Source organism: Euleptes europaea, chromosome 3 (assembly GCF_029931775.1).
Source record: "Euleptes europaea isolate rEulEur1 chromosome 3, rEulEur1.hap1, whole genome shotgun sequence".
NCBI lineage: Eukaryota > Metazoa > Chordata > Lepidosauria > Squamata > Sphaerodactylidae > Euleptes > Euleptes europaea.
The window spans coordinates 114,630,636-114,651,024 of record NC_079314.1 but is presented as its reverse complement, the minus strand read 5'-3'; the positions used below and the strand labels follow the sequence as shown (position 1 = coordinate 114,651,024).

The following is a 20,389-nucleotide window of genomic DNA, read 5'->3' as shown; positions in this document are numbered from 1 at the left end:
GAAGGGAAGGTGACTGTAAGCCAGTTTGATTCTCCCTTAAGTGGTAGAGAAAGTCGTCATATAAAAACCAACTCTTCTTCTTCCTCTTCCTCTTCTCTTCATTTCAAAGGCTCTGTAATTCTGTCTGGATCGGAGCCCAAAAAGACTATGGCTGCAGTCTATGTGCCTTTACAATCATGTAAAACGTGCTTTTTTGTGACCTCTTTTCCTGAGCTCCAGACTCATACCTTTGCAATTTCCAATGTAGTGGGGGAGAAGACCATTGCATCTCCTCCCATCTTTTCTTTCCCCAGACCTCTCTCGTGCCCCTCCTTCATCTCTTTGAGTGTGGCACACCTGGAGTTCCACACCCCACAGCAGGTAAGGATGGGGGAGGGGCACAGATGAGGAGGGGGAGGACCAAAGGTGCTCTCTCTCCTGCTGCAACTTGAGATTGAAAGGTATGTGTCTGGTATCCAGTGTAATTCAATTCAACTCAATTTATTACGGCCATTGACCAGCAAATCAAATGTTTGAAAAAATTAACATGATGTAAAGGATAAAATATAGCAATACATCTGTTCGTAAAACACTATTTAGGATAAAAAGTTGGCAATAAAATTAAATATTTACTTAATATTACCCATTCAGTGATATATTCTACTTCCCTTATCAGAATTAGACCGAGTGCTTCTATGCTTAATGCGTCCAGAGTAAAGTCTGGAAACCGTGCTTGTCTAGCTCCCCCAGTCAGGCTTCCATAGAAGTTCTCTGTAGCCCAGATTCTGCTTTAACAATCATATGTTCAATATGCTTGCTTGAAATCCGTAACATCCATGGAAGAGCATTAAGACCAGGGGTGGGGAACCTTTTTTCCACCAAGGGCCATTTGGATATTTATAACATCATTCACAGGCCGTACAAAATTATCAACTTAAAAATTATCCGACCAAGCCCCAAGCAGGCAGCTGCCCCAGATGACCCCCCTGGCGTGGGCAAGCAGGCAGGCATCCAACCGGTGGTGCACTCACCCACCTGGTGGCACAGGATGGTCTGTTGCATCAGACGGGCGTAGCCGTCCAGCCGCACACCGGAGTTGCTCCTGCTCTTCATGATTGGGGCCGGATTCTGCAGCCGGCTCTTGCTACCTCCGTCTGCAGGGATGAAATGAGGACACACTGGCTAAGAAACCCCCCCTTGCGCATTCTGGCCCTGCCCCCTTTAACCCCTCCATTGTCGCCACTTCTGCCCCCAGCCCTCTTGTAGTTCAGAGGGAATATGTTTCTCCATGGCCTGGGTGGGAAAGGGTTAACACAGTTTCTTGGGCGGTCCTAGCAGCCCCATAGCTAACAACTCTTCTGCAAGGGGGGGGGAAGTTCCTTTTCTCTGCAAAACAAACTCACATCCGCCTTGAATAGAGGCTATTTCTGTCCGCCGGAAGGGGCGGATCACCAGTCTTAGATCCTTCTAAACTAGAGATCTGCCAGGACCCACAAAAGGCCAGACCAAATGATTTCGCGGGCCTTAAATGGCCCCCGGGCCTGACGTTCCCCACCCCTGATTTAGACTCAGGAATGAATGCGAAAAGAAAGGAAAAATTTGGAGCTCTGCATATCTTGAGATTCCTGCTTGTCCTGTCTCCTGCCATTATTAAAAACTAACAAAGATAATAAAACATCGGCATGCTATATTTTTTTTAAAGCAGCTTTATGTTGTATTCGGAAAGGATATTATCAGTGCCGCCCTAAGCAGAGTTTAGCGCTTCTAAGCCCATCGACTTTAATGGATGTAGAAGTGTGTGTCTCTGATAGGGCTGCGCTGTACAATATGTTAAAAAATGAAGGTAGGATGGAATGACGCCAGATGTTTAGACTGCACCCCCTCTGCCTTCCTGCAATATCAAAACACACCTTTACATGAGTCGATTATAATCATACGATTTCCAGTGGCTGGAGGGGGAAAAGATTCCTCCGGACGAGACTCGTGCAAATGTGTGCGAGAGTGATTCCCTCCCCCCCATCTGTCCAATCACAGGGCTGTTCTTCACCAATAGTCGTGAAATTTGCTGATACCCAAAAGGACAAGGAGCAGAGACGTTTACAACAGCAGTTGGCACAACAGATGCAACAACTCAACACTGCCACCTGGGGGAATCTCACAGGTCTTGGAGGACTGACACCGCAGTACCTGGCTGTAAGTAATCATCAGATTTGATTACGGAGCACTTTCAAAGCACACTGTGATATTTATCTTAGCAGAGTACAGTTTAAGCCTAGCAGTTCATTAAACTGTTGTGTAAATTGACGGCGCTGAGTTACGGGGACTTTGGGGGGCTTTGCTAAAAGGGACGTTGGGCGATCCGTGAAAGGGTTTCCGGCTCTTTGCCTTGGCCCAGAACAGCTGTGAGGGGTGAGCATGATTTGGATCAGGGCTGTGGTTTGTGAGGCTTAAGTAGTTCCCATGTCTTTGTCCCACTCTCAAAAGGCCCCCTGGAGTTGCCTGTTTTTTCCCCCTGAGGGGGGAATGATGGTGGGGAGGGGGGGGGGCACTGAAGATCCGGAAGGCAATGCAGGGGAAATGGTGTAGCTCCTCTGTCCTGGAACACAGTCCAGATCTGAACTAGGAACCCCCCATGGCTACTATTTAGTGAAGACAAAAACACACTGGAGATCTTAGTTTGTGGATCGTGCACTGTCTTCTCTAGTTATGCCCAACGTAGCACTGAACTGGAGCATAAGACTGGGGAGAAAGTGGATTTGGGGAAAATGACCCACAACCCATTGCTCAAAATTGTAAGTAGTCAGCTACTGTGTATAGCTTGCTGAAAGTAGGGGGTTTTCTACATTCTCATTTTCCTCGCTTCTAAGTTCCTGTTTCTTCGGGGGCAAGGGTTCAGTTATGCACATGCTTTGCTCCCTCTAGTGGTCGATTTGATATAACACAAGATTAAGTCTGGCATTAAACCCTGCAGTTTAAATCTGCAGGGAGATACTCTGGATTTAAACCTGTTTTATATCAAATTCGACCACTGGAGGGAGCAATACATGTGCAGAACTGAAAACCCCTCTCCCAAAGAAATAGGAACTTAGAAGTGAGGAAAATGAGAATGTGGAAAAGACCTAGGATCCTAGTGTGGAATTTTTCATAATTTAATGTGTCATGTTAATACTTATGCTTCGCTTCAGTTCTGCATTTTTAGACGTCTGGTTGGTTCTACAACCCTAATCCTGTTACATGTTTATTGAATCTGCCAATTGCATTGACTTAGTCTGTGTAATCTGCCTTCAAGTTAGAAAAGCAGACTATAAGTAACCTAAATAAAATAAATAAATAAGACGGTTGAGATTCAGACTTTGAATTTTGAATGGTGACATTCTGAGTGAATAACTTTTGATGTGATAGACTGTGTCTATCTACATGCCTGTATCAGCATTCGTTCCTTAGCACCTCTACTGTTTCAGTAAGATACTGCACCATTGCAATGATTTCCATGTGTTTCTTTAAACACTGAATGTTGCTTGTTTCTTTCCTTTAATCATACCAGATTTTTTAAATCTTCAGAACGTTAGGTATGCAATTTAGCAAAAAAAATTAAAAACATTTGAAGCTTTCAATTAAACCTTCAGTTTCTAGCTAGAACCCAGAACACTTCTATTTTTAAAAAAAATGTGAGTGAGTTAATTTTATCCAGTAGATCATCAAACTTTTTGGGGGACTTTAAAAGGAAAATGTAAAATGTGCAGGTTAAAAAAAATGCTGAGGCAAATTAGCTTACTTTCTTTTTGTAATGCACTGAGTGTATGCATAGGGATCAATTTTGCTTTCTGGAATGTGGCCTGTGCAGGCCACCATATATTACACATAGGGTTGCCAACCTCCAGGCACTAGCTGGAGAATTGCTATTACAACTGATCTCCAGTCAATAGAGATCAGTTCACCTGGAGAAAATGGCCACATTGGCAATGGGACTCTATGGCATCGAAGTCCCTCCCCAAACCCCGTCCTCCTCAGGCTCCACCCAAAAAACCTCCCGCTAGTGGCAAAGAGGGACCTGGCAACCCTACTTATAACTTGACACTACATTTTAATAAGCATATCAGATAACAAAGACTGAATTCATTCAGTAGAACACATATGAATTAGAACGACGCCAAAACCACCAAGGTGTCTGAGAGACTAACTTCACATTATGCTTGGAGATTTATGATTGGGTCTCCTAAAGCATTTTTGAACTTTGAAATTTGAACGGTAAGAGCAGCCATGCTGGGCCAGGGTTTGGCTCAAGGCCACAGCACTGGGCAGTGGGAGGAAAACTCTTTCGTCTCACGCTATTTTTCGGATTGAACCCGAGGCTCTGTTGTGAAAAAAGACAGGCAACTTGTCTTTGCCTGTCTTTTTTTCTCTACAGATGCTAACGTCAGCCCAGGAAGGCAATTTCAGTTGGGAAATTTTTTTTTGGGGGGGGGGAGTCCCTTGTCCATCCCTGATCCATGACTCCTATTCAGGATCAAAAGATTCTATCACATTTCTCCCATTTAATGTTTTAGCTTTGCCTTGAATTATCTGCTTGATTTTCCCCAGTGAAGACTAGCAAACACAGTGCTAATGAAACACTCTTGGTTGGCTTCTATGGTCATTTATGCATGGGACTTTTACCTGAGGTTTGTTGATCGCTGGGCCCGCACTTTCCTGTTGGGAATCTCTGCACCAGCAGTCTCCAAGCTCAAATCAAGTCCCCGCCCCTTTAAATGCTGCTTTGTAATTGGCTTCCTTCGTAATGCTTATTGTGAGAGAAAATTCCCCCCCAAAACCCAATTGCCACATAAAAATGCAATTTTAAGAAGAACGACACCAACAACAATCTGAAATCCAAGCCTCTGTTTTAAAGAGTTTTCTTCTGCTCAGAAAGAGCTCCGGGGAAGCAGGAAGTATCTGAATCCCCGCCTCTGGACACGCTGCTTTGTAATTGGCTGTGAACGAAACCAAGCTTGTGTCTCCTGTACTTTGCCTTATGCACAGGGATTTCACCCGGGCTGAGCTCAGGGGAGAGGGAAGAATTGGGTTAACAGAGGAACGGGAAGACCCAGACATTTTTAGGGCTGGGCACGAGGTCATCTCTAATGGACGGAAAACTCATGCATAACCCCAAGGAACAACCGATTCAGACCTGGGGGTGAATGTGAGTGAAAGTGCCCATGCATAAATGACCTATGATTCCCTCTGCTAAGCTGGATCCTGGAAATCCCTCCATTTAGTTTTCCATTGGTGGAGAAAAGACCTCTTCCAGTGGAGAAAGATTTTCTCAGATGGGGAAGACTTGTTTTTTTGTTTGTTTTTTACTGTTGGAAGATTTGGCGGAGAGCAATCATAGGATTCAAACCAATGTAAATAGTTGGCCTACGCCTCTGAACTCTTAATTATTTGAATGTGTTCAGTGCCTCCTCCTTTAGATAAAAGGGGCTGTGCTTTTTTAATCTATCAGAGATACAGCATCAGCATAAATGAATACCATAATGTATGAAGTAATGCTTGTACGTGAACTGAGAATCTCTTTGTACACTGTGTTTTTCTCTTTACTATCCAACTGGATGTCTCTCAAAAGAAAAGCCGGTGATACAAAGGTCAGGGTTGAGTTTGATATAGACTGTAGCAGACAGGATTAGATCAAGGGCTCTGCTATAGATCCAAGGCTTTGCATATTTTGTGCATTAAGAAAGCACACACACATATACATACACACATTAGTATGCTATGAGGTAAACAACATTCTGTGTCCCAGAAAAGCAACCTTTATAAAATATGCATATTTTTGCATTACGATTCCTTATTTGATATCATGTATTCCGCTTTTGCGAACCTGGCTGCTCAGCTTTCACCAGGCATTCCCTTTCAACCCTATTTTCTCTGCATTCAGGACTAGAAACTTGCTTTTAAAAAGAAGCACAAGGGCGGGAATTAGGGTTGCCAACCTCCAGGTGGTGGCTGGAGATCTCCCGCTATTACACTGGATCTCCAGGCGACAGAGATCAGGTCCCTCGGAGCAAATGGCCACTTTGGCAATTGGACTCTAGGGCATTGAAGTCCCTCCCCAAACCCTGCCCTCCTCTGGCTCCGCCCCCAAAATCTCCAGGTATTTCCCAACCCGGAGCTGGCAACCCTACAGTTAGTACACATGTATGGGGACAGGGAGGCTTATCCAGCTAATCTTCTACTGGGATGACTTTAACGTAATCTAATTCTGAGCAATAGAGTAGCATACACCACAAGGCAGAGGTTCCATTAATTCGTTGGTGGATCTGCCCCTTGACTTCCCCGTTCATTTACGTGGAGGAAGCACATCTGTTTGCATTCCTTACTGTGTGCCAGTCTACTCCTTACTTACTACTGGAATGAACGAGGTAGCTCAACCATTTAGTACCCCTGGAGAAAATGGCCACTTTGGCCATTGGACTCTATGGCATTGAAGTCCCTCCCCTCTCCAAACCCTGCCTTCCTCAGGCTCCGCCCCCAAAATCTCCAGGCATTTCCCAACCTGGAGCTGGTAAACCTAGTGGGGATACAATCGACATACACAGCAGAGCTGGAGTCCGGTTGGGATCCCTGTTAAAGGGTAGTTATTTCAGAATGGGGATGGTCTTGTGCTTGATTCCTTTATGGTCATCCTCCGTCACCATAAGAACATAAGAGGTGCCCTGCCAGGTGAGACCAACGGTCCATCTAGTCCAACAACCAGCAGTCCATCTACTCACACAGAGGTCAACCAGTCGCCCTGGAGAGCAAACAGATAGAGCACAGAGGCCAAGGCCTTCTCTAATGCTGCTTCCCAGCATTGGCTTTCGAGCTTTGCTGTCTCTGAACATGGAGATTTGTTTTAGACCCATGGTTTACAGCCATGGATGGACCTCTTGTCGACTAATCTGTCTAACCCAGGGGTGTCAAACACAATGCCCGTGAGCCAGCTGAGGCAGCCACCCACCCACCTACCCCCAATCTTGATCTGGGCTGGTGAGGCATGGCCCAGCCCGACCAAGTGACATTTATGTCATATCCGGCCCTCGTAACAATTGAGTTAGACTCCCCTGGTCTAACCCCCCTTTTGAAACCATTTATGCTCATGACCTTTGTTGCATCCACTGGCAATGAATTCTACAGTAAATTATTCATTTATTGAGTAAAGAAGTGTTTCTGTTTGTCCACCCTGAATCTATCGCAAATTAGGTTCATTGGGTACCCTTGAGTTATGCACCAAGGCACTGTTTGGAACACAGAAGGGGAGACACGATCGAGGTCTATAAAATTATGCATGGTATGGAGAGAGTGGACAGGGAGAAGTTTTTCTCACTTTCTCATAATACTAGAATGTAGGTCATCTGCTGAAGTTGGAGGGTGAGAGATTCAAAACAGATAAAAGGAAGTATTTTTTTCACACAACGCATAGTTAAACTGTGGAAACTTGCCCCAGGATGTGGTGATGGCTGCCAACTTGGAAGGCTTTAAGAGGGGAATGGACATGTTCATGGAGGAGAGGGGTATTCATGGCTACTAGCAAAATTGGATCCTAGTCAGGATCAGAGGAGCAGTCTGTTCTCTCCAGGATCAGAGGAGCATGCCTATTACCTTAGGTGCTGTGGAACCCAGGCAGGATGGTGCTGCTGCAGTCGTCTTGTTTGTGGGCTTCCTAGAGGCACCAGGTTGGCCACTGTGTGAACAGACTGCTGGACTTGATGCGCCTTGGTCTGATCCAGCATGGCCTTTTTTATGTTCTTATGTTAATATGATCCATTATCAGGTCATTATAGAGAGGTGTAGCTGCAGCGGTGGTGATGAAAAATGATCTGGCCATATCTTTTGGAGGGATTCATGTTTTAATTGGTTTAGGAGGCAGTTTCCCAATGAAGACTTCTGTGTACCTTGAACTCCGTTGCAAAGCGCTGGTCCAATGTAAAATGCTACCCCCAGCTTAACCCCTGCATGACTTTATACATCTCATACGAGCAGTACAGTAGTCCCAGTTGTGTGAAATTATACAGCCCTAGTAAATTGCTCGGCACAAAGTAGAACAATCAGACAAGATGTAATGTCCGGAAAGACTATAGATCATGTGGGTGCCTAACTATGCCTGTGGCTATCGATGGGGTCTGGTTCACACCTGCATGAATCTCGCTCGATGACCAGCAGCTGTATGTGTGAACGGTCTTCGTTTGATAAAAGTATTGCAATCAAAATATCACAACAAAATCCAAGTGTTTTCTTTGGGATGTTTACTCTGTGATAGTCCATTCAGACATGCATGTCATCACTTGGCGTCATGAAATCATGCACGTGCGATCTGGCAGAATGCCGAACTGCTTTCATTTGACAGGCAGTGCTTTGCGCCTGTGTGAAAATTCTACTTGGGAGGGGATGGATGTGTTTTGGCCCATTTACGCATGCAGATAATCACTGGATGTCGGTTGCAGACATCAGGTGATGGGCACAGGTATGTCAACCGGCCCACCTGATGACTAGCAGTGTGTGTGTGAGGGGGGGTATGATTTGCCTCCAAGAGACAGCATGGTGTAGTGGTTAAGAGCGGTGGTTTGGAGCGGTGGACTCTAATCTGGAGAAGCGGGTTCGATTCCCCACTCCTCCACATGAGCGACGGAGGCTAATCTGGTGAACCGGGCTGGTTTCCCCACTCCTACCCATGAAGCCAGCTGGGTGACCTTGGGCTAGTCACAGCTTTCTTAGCTCCACCTACCTCACAGGGTGTCTGTTGTGGGGAAGGGAAGGTGATTGTAAGCCGGTTTGATTCTTCCTTAAGTGGTAGAGAAAGTCGGCATATAAAAACCAACTCTTCTTCTTCTTCTTTCATCGAAAGGAAAATACTTGGGAAAATTCTTTCTGGTACATGCATTGGCCTCGTTCATCCGTGCAAGTCATTGCTGGGTGTTGCAGTCATTCGCAATCGGTGCGCACATGTGAACTCAGCTCACTGGCTTCAGTGTGGCTGGGTGAGGGCATCCACTTGGGAAAAGCACAATGCATAGATCAGAGAACGTGACCGGGCCGTCCTGCCCTTCAATTCGGCATCACCCTCCAAACTTGTGGGCGAGTGTGAACTTGGGTTCTTGCACGAACGCACGCCGCCAAGTGATGTCAAAGATACGAGCCCGTGCATTTTCAACGGGGGAGGTGAGAAAAGGGGCTGTGATTGACAGAGATGAGTTATGGTAACTGCTAGACTGCGGAGGGCAATGATTAGTCACGCTACGTTGGGCTGGAATAGATTTAACACCTGGCTGTTAAAAAAAGAGTAAATTGATTAATTGTTTTAAAGCAGCAATGTTATTGAGTTTCCCCAGTGTCTGTGTGTTTCTTAATAGAGATTAGACATTAATATGGATTTACAGCATCGACTCTGGGGACCTTCATTCCAACACCAGGCAGAAGCAAGAGACTGTATAAATGTAAAGGAAACTATAAGTATCCCAAATTTAATTTGATTCAGATAATTTTGCTTTAATCTTAACTTGTGGCGTGACTAACCTCATTAATGCTGTTGTTGTTGTTTATTAATTTTGCAGCTTCTGCAGCAGGCAACCTCCTCCAGTAACTTGGGTGCCTTCAGCGGCATTCAACAAATGGCTGGTGAGTCACGGTTTTGGGGGGGGGGGGTTCATCCATTTGGGAGGGCGGGGATGGAGAGACCCTCAGTCAAGCTGTGTCACCTGAGGCCTTTTGATGCTTCTGCCCTTTAATTGAAGTAGATGTTTGAGCATCGAGTAGAATAGGCTTCCGATTTTAAAAGGTCCCACAGGGTTACATTTTTCACATGAACCTGCCTTCTCCTGAACCAGACCCTTGGTCCATCAAGGTCGGTATTGTTAACTCGTACTAACAGGGACTCTCCAGGGTCTCAGGCAGAGGTCTTTCACGTCACCTACTGCCTGGTCCTTTCAACTGGAGATGCCGGAGACTGAACCTGGGACCTTCTGCATGCCAAGCAGGTGTTCTACCACTGAGCCATGGCCCTTGACCTGAACAGAATTGTCACAGGTAGCTGCCTTATACTAAATTACACTATTGGTCCATCAAGGTCAATATTGCTTGCTCAGACTGGCAGTGGCTCTCCAGAGTCTTAGGCAGAGGCCTTTCACATCACCTATTGCCTGGTCCTTTGAACTGGAGATGCCGGAGATTGAACATGCCAAGCAGTTGTTCTACCACTGAGCCATGGCCCTTGACCTGTTCGCATATTACCAAAGGTAGAAAATAGGTACATTGATGTTTGAATACAAAATAGCAACCACTTATATCAGGAAAATTGTGGGTTGCACATTCTTTCCTTACTCAAGGTTGGAGTGCCAAAACTGTACCAAAGGAATAAAGCTATGGTTTCAAGTGGAAGTATTTTCTGTCCTTGTTGTCTTAGGGATAGTTTCCTCTGACATCTCTAGTGATGGCACTATCTACTTTGCCACCAAACATGGAACCATATACTGAACTTCTTTCTAGAATCAATACATCAGCCCGCTTGGGGTAGTGGTTATGAGCAGTGGACTCTAATCTGGAGAACCAGGTTGGTTTCCCCACTCCCTCACATGAAGCCTGCTGGGTGACTTTGGGCTAGTCACATTTCTCTCCAAACTCTCTCAGCCCCACTCACCTCACAAGGTGTCTGCTGTGGGAAGAGTAAGGGAAGGCAATTGTAAGCCAGTTTGAAACTCGTTAAAAGTAGAGACAATTGGGGTATAAAAACCAACACTTCTTCTTCTTCCAACAAATCAAACCACCAATATTTTTAATGAGTAGAATCCTCTTCATTGTCGAAACCGCAAAGATTTCTATTGACAGAAACTCCCTTCTTCCCAAGGGGTTTCCCTATAATTTGTGGAAAGGAACATCTTTCCTGACAGCTGCTAGTGGAGATACCAAGGGTCAAATCTGGAACCTGTGACATGTGCTCCGTAACTGAGCCATAGTCCATCACTGAACACTAATGCAAGTTGCCTCTGAATTTTTTCAAGCATTGGTTTTTTGGAACCCAAAAGTCTCAACGAGATTACGTAAATTCTTTACGGGGTTCATTCATCTCTGCCAAGCTGTGCTGCATCATTTCTGTGCCTTCTTTTCCAAAGAGTGTACGAGTGCGTTCCTCCCAGATACCCTTTCTTGCCGGGACTCCTTTCTACAGCAATATCTTGTGTTCTTTTCACCTGCTATGTTCTATTCTTTGTCCAACGGCAGCTGAGTACCATCAAGGAGATGAGTTCTTCCTCAAAGAAAGTTGAGATTTCTTGCCCACGTGGTTTTAACAAGAACTCTTTGGTGGAGAAATGTTCCATCAAGTTGAAGCCTTCTTATGGCAAACCTATACACTTTTCAATGCATGAGAAGAAGAGAGGTGGTTTGCCATTGTCTGCCTCTACGTAGCGACCCTGCACTTCCTTGGTGGTCTCCCATCCAAATACTAACCAGGGCTGACCCTGCTTAGCTTCTGAGATCTGACAAGATTGGGCTAACCTTGGCCTTCCAGGTCAGGGATTCTGCTCCTTAGTATATAAGAGCTGCACTGGAAAGGAGGCAGCAGGAAAATTCTGTTCTCCTCATGCTTAATTTAGACAGCAACTAAAGAGCGCAATCCTAAGGAGAGTTACTCCAGTCTAAGCCCATTGAAATGAATGGGCTTATACTGGAGCAACTCTTCTTAGGATTGCCGATGGTTAAGCCTGTTCAGTGTAGGTTACTCGCAGGAAAGCATTTTTAGGATTGCACTTTTAGTCTGGATCCGACTCTATATCTTTGGCATCAATTTGGCCAACAGCTTGGCAGAGCCGGTTAGATCTGGGAAACGGTGAGCGGGTTTACACCCCCAACCCCATCATCCTGGTCCAAATCGACACAGCCCTGTGATTTGGAAAGAAAAAGTATTTGGGAGTTCCTATCCCACAATTCCCAGTTTCATGTGTCCTTTGAACCCATCTGGAATGTGTGTACAGGGTCGTGCCTCAATGATTTACAGGTTTGTTGTGTTTATTGTGAAGATTTTCAGGTGTACATTTGAAATATCTTAGGTCTCCACCTAAAATCAGAATGGAACAAGTGAAATGGTCCTTAATTTTCTTTGCTTTAGACCCGGGGTGTCAAACATAAGGCCCTCGGGCCGGATCTGGCCCCTTGAGAGCTCTCATTCGGCCTGCGAGACAGCCAAGACAGCCGCCCCCTCCCACTCTCAATCTGGGCTGGCGAAGCATGGCCCTGCCTGACCCAACCAAGTGACATTTATGACATATCCGGCCCTCGTAATGATTGAGTTCGACACCCCTGTTTTAGACTCTTTTGTCAATTGTACCTGTTAACTGTTTTTCTTAATAGCTGCAGAACTGTACGTTCTCAGAGCTGTTCCTTAACGTGTCGCAGGAGACCGACAGCGAGAGGGCCATTTCTGATCTCGAGCAAGCAGTTTCCGCCAGTTCTGAGCAATCAAATTAATGATAGCCTCGGTTTATTTTGATAATAAGTAGCAGTTATTAAAAAGTGTCGTGACATTCTTGACGATACCTACGATTACCCGCTCTACCTTTTTCATCCAGGCTGGTGGGTCTCTTTTTTTATAACCGCGGGAAATTAACTAAATGACTTTTAAAAAGAAAAAAAGGGGGGGGGACTTCAGCACAAACTTAGCCCGCAATATTACAAAGAAGAGGATTTTTACATTAAAGCCTATAATTCTTTTTGTCTGGGGGTGTGGGGAGGGGCAAGGAGCCGAAGAAAGTGGCAAAGAAGAAAGACAAAGGGAAAGTATAAAGTGCCTTTGAAAGGCAGTGAGTTAGACGGCCGCTCCGTAATGAGCTGCATGCCAGTAGTAAGTGATGTACGGTGATTAATAAAAGGTCGATCCCGCTGGGTGACCCGCCATGCTGGTACCCTAACTTAACATGATGCTAGAGAAGGCAGCAAATCAGAGAACAGATACACATTATGCCTGCCGTGCAAAACTGTTAAAAGCTTTTTCTCTTCCCCCCCCCTTTCCCCTTGTTTGAAATTTTCGTCGCTCATAAAAGAACGACAACCCCCCTCTCCCCCGCTGCCATCACCATCAAATTGTGCGTTGTTAGTGTATTTTTAATTATGCTCTGACTAAATCAGCAAATTAGTGGAGCCTTCCTCCAGCCCAGTAAAACACAACAGGCTTAAGCTATTGGTACGTCTTTTGTGTTTTCTTCTTTCTCTCTCTCTCTCTCTCTCTTTTTCTCTCTGTTTCTTTTTTTTTTATTAATGCCTCGCTTTTTGAATGGATCTTGAAATACGCCTATGAAAAAGAGATGAGCTACTCCCCGTAGGCATTGCGCGCTTCAGCCTTACAATATGCCATTATTGCCCTGGCATCGGAGACTAATGCAAAACCCGCTGTCTGACAGTATAAATTGGCCCACAGATGACAATATCTCTGAGTTATTTTCTCTGGCTCAGATCCGTTGGCAAGCGCGTGCGGCTTCCATTATGTTACGCTTATAATCTACCACAGGTTCTCCCTCCGCCCTCATCAAAAATATATCTTAATATGATAAACAACATTTTCACAGTTGGCATTTTTTTAAAACTGGCTTTGAGATTTAAGGGTTGGTGGTGATCATTCTGCTTGAGTTAGTTCTGCTAGGGATACAGCTCTGAAGGCAAAAATACATGGAACGGTTGTCCCGTGAAACCCAACTGCACCTTTTTCTGCCTTGTTAGAGCTATGGAAAGCTTCAGGACTGTGTCCACCCCATATCCTACCACCCTATATCCTTGAATCCCTATAATCTCTACTTGACAGCTGGGAGCACTGTCTTGTGAATGTCCTTCTGTGCACGAAGCTATGCTTTGAGTTTTCTTTTCACGAGAGACTCACTGAAGTCAGAACCCAGGCGCCTTCCGGAAGTCCTTAAAGACGTGCTCATTTGAGTAGGTATTTGAATGGCCTGGGATAAGAATCGGATCAGCTTACTTGTAAGGTAGCCAACCTAATTCTATATCATTCTAAATCTGTATTCCAACAGAGAGCCAGCATGCTGTAGTGGTTAAAAGCGGTGGTTTGGAGTGGTGGACTCTAATCTGGAGGACCGGGTTTGATTCCCCACTCCTCCACATGAGCAGTGGACTCTAATCTGGAGAGCCAGGTTTGATTCCTCTCTCTTCCACATGACCAGCAGACTGTAATCTGTAGATCCGGGCTTCATTCCCCACTCCTCCACATGAGTAGCAGACTCCAATCTGGAGAACCAGGTTTGATTCTGCATTCCTCCACATGAGCGGCGGAGACTAATCTGGTGAACTGGATTTGTTTCCCCACTCCTCCACATGAGGGGCAGACTCTAATCTGGAGAACCGGGGTTGATTCCCCCGCTCCTCCACATGAGTGGCGGACTCTAATCTGGAGAACCAGGTTTGTTTCCCTGCTCCTCCACATGAAGCCAGCTGAGTAACTTTGGGCTAGTCACACTCTCTCAACCCCACCTACCTCACAGGGTGTCTGTTGTGGGAGGAGAAGGGAAGGTGATTGTAAACCATACTGCTTATCAACAAGTCCCCAGTTTAAATCCCACCTCTGCCAGGCACAAGGCCTTAAACGAGCCATCTGATGAACCGCTGGACGATTTGGAACATTAAATCCATATTTTATTACGCTCATTTCTCCCTCTAAATGATAATGAAGTGCCTTTTTTTTAGAGAGAGAGAAAGGATGAAATGGCCGAGGAAATGGCCTGGGAGGGGGTTATATGTTGTCCCAGTCCTTGGCTGATCAGTCCCACATTATAGACATCGAGGGGGGATGGGGGAAACAGGGCAACTGGAGAGTTGTGCGGTGGTGGCCCACACCAAGTTGTGAAATGGAAATCTGAAGATTTATTTGGGTTTTAACAGCCCTGTAAGTGCGACTTGTGCGGCGGGCACTACACGGGTTTCCTGTGAATGTGCTAATGGGCCTTATGAGAAAGATCTGCAGCCGTCCATCTGCCGGTTTTTAACAGGCCTGATTGGCAAGCGGCTGTAACAACTGACATCTGTTCTGTGCTTATTGATATGTAGATTTATGGTAATTGCTCTGAACAATAAGACACAAAATTACCTAAGGTGAACATTAAATTAAATTTTCATGGCCCCCTCTCCTTATAAATACGGGGTTTCTTTTTTTTTTTTTTTGCTTTGGGTTTTTGTCTTGTTTTTTTTTAAAAAAAAAAAACCTTCCATTTCAAACAGGCATATTGTACATCTGTTATGAACATAATTTAATTGTAATTTTTAATCTGCCAAGCAGCAGAATCAAAGTTGGGATCCTTGCTTTCCTGAATATTAGCCAAGCTTGATAGCTTAATGTTATACCAAAGATTACTGAAGGCAGAGTCAAATTCCATTTTTATTTTGCAACGTTTTCCTCCATCGTAAAGATTAAGAGTTATTTTGTATCCAGGAACTCATTCCCGATGGGCGGGATTTTTCTGCTTTTTTTTTTTTTTCCTCTCCCTTTAAAAAAAGGGCTTCATTATCAGGCTGCGCTTTAGAGTTTAAGCGATTTGCATTTCTTTAGAGAGTGTTGCATTTGAGGCATGTTCAGTAGTTTCAAAGAAAGATGATCAAATCATTTCTGTCCAGTTCTGCGGGAGAGGAGAGGAATCTTTGAGCCGTTTAAAGCGCGGGATTCGGCAGAGGAAACCGGCAGCGTGTTAATCTCAGAGAAGTAAAGCACAGTCGGTTTCAGGATCTGGGAATAATTAGATTGTTGTAGAAATTAGGAGATGGGTTTTTTTATTGTTATTTTTTAATTGGCTCTGGCTTTCTGTCATGTTTCCTGACCATAGTAGGGGTGGGGGGAACTGATCCACTTAAGCGACGCTGGAATTCTTACAGAATAAAATGACTCTGGGTTAAGATTGCCAGGCCCAGGTTGGCAGGGAGGACTGGGTATGGTTGCTGGAGACCTCCTGAGATTACAACTGATCTTGAGGCAACAGAGATTAGTTCACCTGGAGAAAGTGGCTGCTTTGGGAGGTGGCCTCTATGGCGTCATACCCCATTGAAGCCCCTCCCCTCCCCAAACCCCACCCTCCTCTGGCTCCACCCCCAAAATTCCCAACTCGGAGGTGGAAACCCTAGGGTGCAGGGGCATGGGGTATGTGAGCAGTGTCACCAACGTCATTGCATCACTTCTGAGTAAAACAAAGGCTAGCTCTAGGAATCGCCAGGAAATCTGTGATAAAACCTTAGAGTTTCTGGCGATTCCTAGAGCTACCCTATGTCACTTTCAGGTTTTACCCAGAAGTGACATAGCAGATGGCAGCTTTGGATGGCAGCCTCTATAATTCACATCTGAAGAAGTGAGCTGTGGCTCACGAAAGCTCATACCCTGCCAGAAAATATTTTTGTTAGTCGTTAAGGTGCTACTGGACTCTTGCCCTTTTCTAAGACTCTATAATGTTGCATCCTACTGAGCTCCCTCCCAAGTCCACTTGCCCTACACAAATCCCTGGGCCAGTGGACTTGAAGGACCCTTTTCCCTTTAACAAGCGTGTGACCTATCTCAGATCTTCCAGTCTTTCCTCCCAATAGAGCCCTCCCTTAAAGACAGCTACCCGCTGCCCAGACTCACCCTTTTTCAGTGGCTCCAGTAGGGTTGCCAGCTCCGGGTTGGGAATTACCTGGATATTTTGGGGGTGGAGCCTGAGGAGGGCGGGTTTGGAGAGGGGAGGGATTTCAATGCCAAAGAGTCCAATTGCCCAAGCGACCATTTTCTCCAGCGGAACTGATCTATGACTCCTGGAGGTCAGTTGTAATAGCAGGAGATGACCAGCCACCACCTGGAGATTGGCAACCCTAGGCTCCAGTGTTCTGAAATGTTATCCCTGAGGTGATGAAGACAGTCCCTACATTAGCCTTTGCGAACAATGCAAAGCTATGATAGTCAGATGGGCTTGCTGCTTGCCACAAAGGATTATCTGGACTGTTTTGGGGACATTGGGATGGTCTATTGATTGTTGTTTGTTTATTAAATCTGGACTCTTTTCTAAGTCTATATCATTTTTGTAGTCTGCAGGGTAGGCTTTTTTGAGCCTCTAGGAGCCACCGTTCTTGTTAGGAAATAGGGTTGCCAACCTCCAGGTGGTGGCTGGAGATCTCCCGCTATTACAACTGATGCCCAGGTGACAGAGATCAGTTCCTCTGGAGAAAATGGCTGCTTTGGCAATTGGACTCTATGGCATTGAAGTCCCTCCCCTCTACAAACCCCACCCTTCTCAGGCTCCACCCCCAAAATCTCCAGCTTTTTCCCAACCCAAAGCTGGCAACCCTGTTAGGAAAGCAGGATATGAATGTTATAACACATGGGGAAAAATACTGGATGAAAAGGATCATTAGGAATGAGTTGTGTCCTTGGTTTCTTACTGTTGTTATCATGAACCATTTAAAAAAAAAATGAAGAAGAAGAAGAGTTGTAAGCCGGTTTGATTCTTCCTTAAGTAGTAGAGAAAGTTGGCATATGAAAATGCCGACTTTCTCTACCACTTAAGGAAGAATCAAACCGGCATACAATCACCTTCCCTTCCCCTCCCCACAACAGACACTCTGTGAGGTAGGTGGGGCTGAGAGACCTGTGACTAGCCCAAGGTCACCCAGCTGGCTTCATGTGGAACTGGAGAAACACATCCAGTTCACCAGATTAGCCTTGCCGCTCATGTGGAGGAGTGGGGAATCAAACCCGGTTCTCCAGATCAGACTGCACCGCTCCAAACCACCACTCTTAACCACTACACCACGCTGGCCTTCATTTATATCCCACTTTTCTCGTCAATAGGACCCCAAAGCCATTTACAGTGTTCTCCTCTCCTCCATTTTATCCTTAGAACAACCCTGCGAGGTCGGTTAGACTGAGAGTGTGTGACTGGCCCAAGGTGACCTAGCACGTTTCAAGGCAGAACAGGGACTCGAACCTGGGTCCCAGATCCTAGTCCGACACTCTAACCACCATATCATCATTTATTAGTATGAGGAAGCCATGTAATTAAAGCATAATGCTCTCTCTCTTTTTTTAATGTGGCCACTTCACGGTATGATTTTAGGCACTGGATACTGTGTGTGCAGCCAGCCTGGCAAAGCTCTGGTGATATACTGAACCCACAGAACCAGGGCAGCCCTACAATTACGCGACACGATAGTTAACATCCAATTACCGAAGCTGATAATACTTTGTAATTAGAGCCTTTTGGACTTTGCGATATATCAAAGGTGACAGAGACTCGAGAGAGAGCTCGTTGTTTACACACCGCTTAAAAGTTAGGGAAGAAAATCTGAGTTTATTTGTCTGAGCGCCGTATTGTTGTGCTAAGGTCTGTTTAGCATACTCGTCATTTGGACTCTGTGTAGGTGTATGTATGTTAAGTGCTATCAGGTCGCTTCCAAGTTGTGGCAACCCTACAAATTAATGACTTTGTGACTCTTGTTTTCTCATAATGGCAAAATCTCACCCTAAATAGCTGCGATACTGATCTGTTATACGACTATCTCTGATTTAGTTCAGAAGGATATTTTTTGAAGGCTGTAAAACAACAGAAATGGGAGCATTTGTTTCAACTGGGCTCACATAATCATGGAGCTAACAGGACCGGTGTCCTCAATGTGCCGCACTGCTATTTGACATGTTTTGGCAAGCAATTAGGGGTGAGGCTGTGGCTCAGGGTTAGGGCACGTAATATAATAGGCATGAGAACATAAGGAAAGCCATTCTGGATCAGACCAAGGTATCAAAACAAAACAACACTAGACTATAAAGTCTTATGAGCTATATTCACAATGGATGACAATCAATGTGACAAGAAAGGAAATAACATAATATACAGATAATGAGCGCAATAGCTCAAAAACCCAACCCCTAACAGAGGTGAAAGCGAACTTGAGAGTTCAACAGGTCTGATCCATGCTGGATCAGACCAAGGCCCATCAAGTCCAGCAGTCTGTTCACACAGTGGCCAACCAGGGGCCTCTAGGAAGCCCACAGACAAGACAATTGCAGCAGCACCATCCTGCCTGTGCTCCACAGCACCTAAGATAATAGGCCTGCTCCTCTGATCCTGGAGAGAATAGGGATGCATCATGACTAGTAGCCATTTTAACTAGTAGCCATGAATACCCCTCTCCTCCATGAACATGTCCACTCCCCTCTTAAAGCCTTATATGAGAACATGAGAAAGGCCCTGCTGGATCAGACCAAGGTCCATCAAGTCCAGCAGTCTGTTCACACAGCGGCCAACCAGGAGCCTCTAGGAAACCCACAAACAAGACGACTGCACCAGCACCATCCTGCCTGTGTTCCACAGCACCTCACAGAATAGACCTGCTCCTATGATAATGTAGAGAATAGGTATACATCATGAGTAGTATCCATTTTGACTAGTAGCCACGGATACCCCTCTCCTCCAGAAACACGTCCTCTCCCCTCTTAAAGCCTTCCAAGCTGGCAGCCATCACCTCCTCAGCTATTGTAATGAACCTCGGTGCCGAAGTTTCTCGTCTGTTCTTTCTGCAGGAATGAATGCTTTGCAGTTACAGAATTTGGCCACTTTAGCCGCCGCCGCTGCCGCCGCCCAAACCTCAGCTACCACCACCAATGCAAACCCTCTCTCCACAACCACCGGTGCCCTCGGCGCCCTCACGAGTCCAGGTAAGCCAGAGGGTTTTGTTCAGGGGTGGAGGGAGGGAGGCGGGTTGACGGTCGCCGTTTCTTCAGATTCGCTGTGCAGAAACCCAGTATGAAAATGGTTGTCAGAAATTCTTATAGTTGTGTCGTGAACCCGTAACGTGTTGCAGGTTGATAGGGATATAAAAATAAAATTGGTACATGCCAGGTTCAGTGACAAGATAGAGGTGGTTTTCTCAGAATTAGTGCCGCTTTTTTAAACGTCCCTGAGGGCACGTGGCAGGGTTGTTGTTTTTAAAGAAAAGATTCCAAATATGAGTAAGTACATGGAGCTGAAAGTTTGACTTGGTTTCTTTGCGCAGACCCACCAAGATAGACCAGTAAAAAGGTAAAGGTGGTCCCCTGTGCAAGCACCGGCTCATTACTGACCCATGAGGTGGCATCACATCACAACGTTTACTAGGCAGACTATGGCTATTTATGCTTGGTAATTAGCAGCGCGTTCCAGGCTGAAGTGCCCAGCTTATTTTTCTGAGTTTTTCACGCTGAACCGTCATTCAGGAAGTGACATCGAAGCCGGCGCATGCCTGCTTTGCATTTCTTAAGAGCCCCTTTATCGCTACCTTTTGAGTTTGCTCTGCCCCCCCCATCGAAGAATCCCCTCAAGGAAGCATGCAAAATCACAGCCGCACGTTAGCTATGCAAATGCCGGTTGCTAATGGAAGGAACGAAAGGAGCAGGCGAGTGAGGGTAGTGGAA

At 45.6% G+C, this 20,389-nt stretch overlaps 1 protein-coding gene across 19 annotated transcripts in view; it reads left to right on the top strand.

Moving 5' to 3' along the window:
• The window catches only part of CELF2 (CUGBP Elav-like family member 2), a 393,828-nt gene that overhangs the window by 338,093 nt on the left and 35,346 nt on the right, over window positions 1–20,389 (top strand). For 12 of the 19 annotated variants that reach the window (XM_056847613.1, XM_056847611.1, XM_056847612.1 and 9 more), the window contains 3 exons: window positions 2,014–2,172; window positions 9,546–9,609; window positions 19,520–19,654. In XM_056847613.1, the coding sequence (XP_056703591.1) occupies window positions 2,014–2,172; window positions 9,546–9,609; window positions 19,520–19,654 (358 nt within the window). Of the gene's footprint in view, window positions 1–2,013; window positions 2,173–9,344; window positions 9,429–9,545; window positions 9,610–19,519; window positions 19,655–20,389 lie in introns of all 19 variants that reach the window. The other 7 variants (XM_056847601.1, XM_056847604.1, XM_056847605.1 and 4 more) reach the window with 1 other exon arrangement.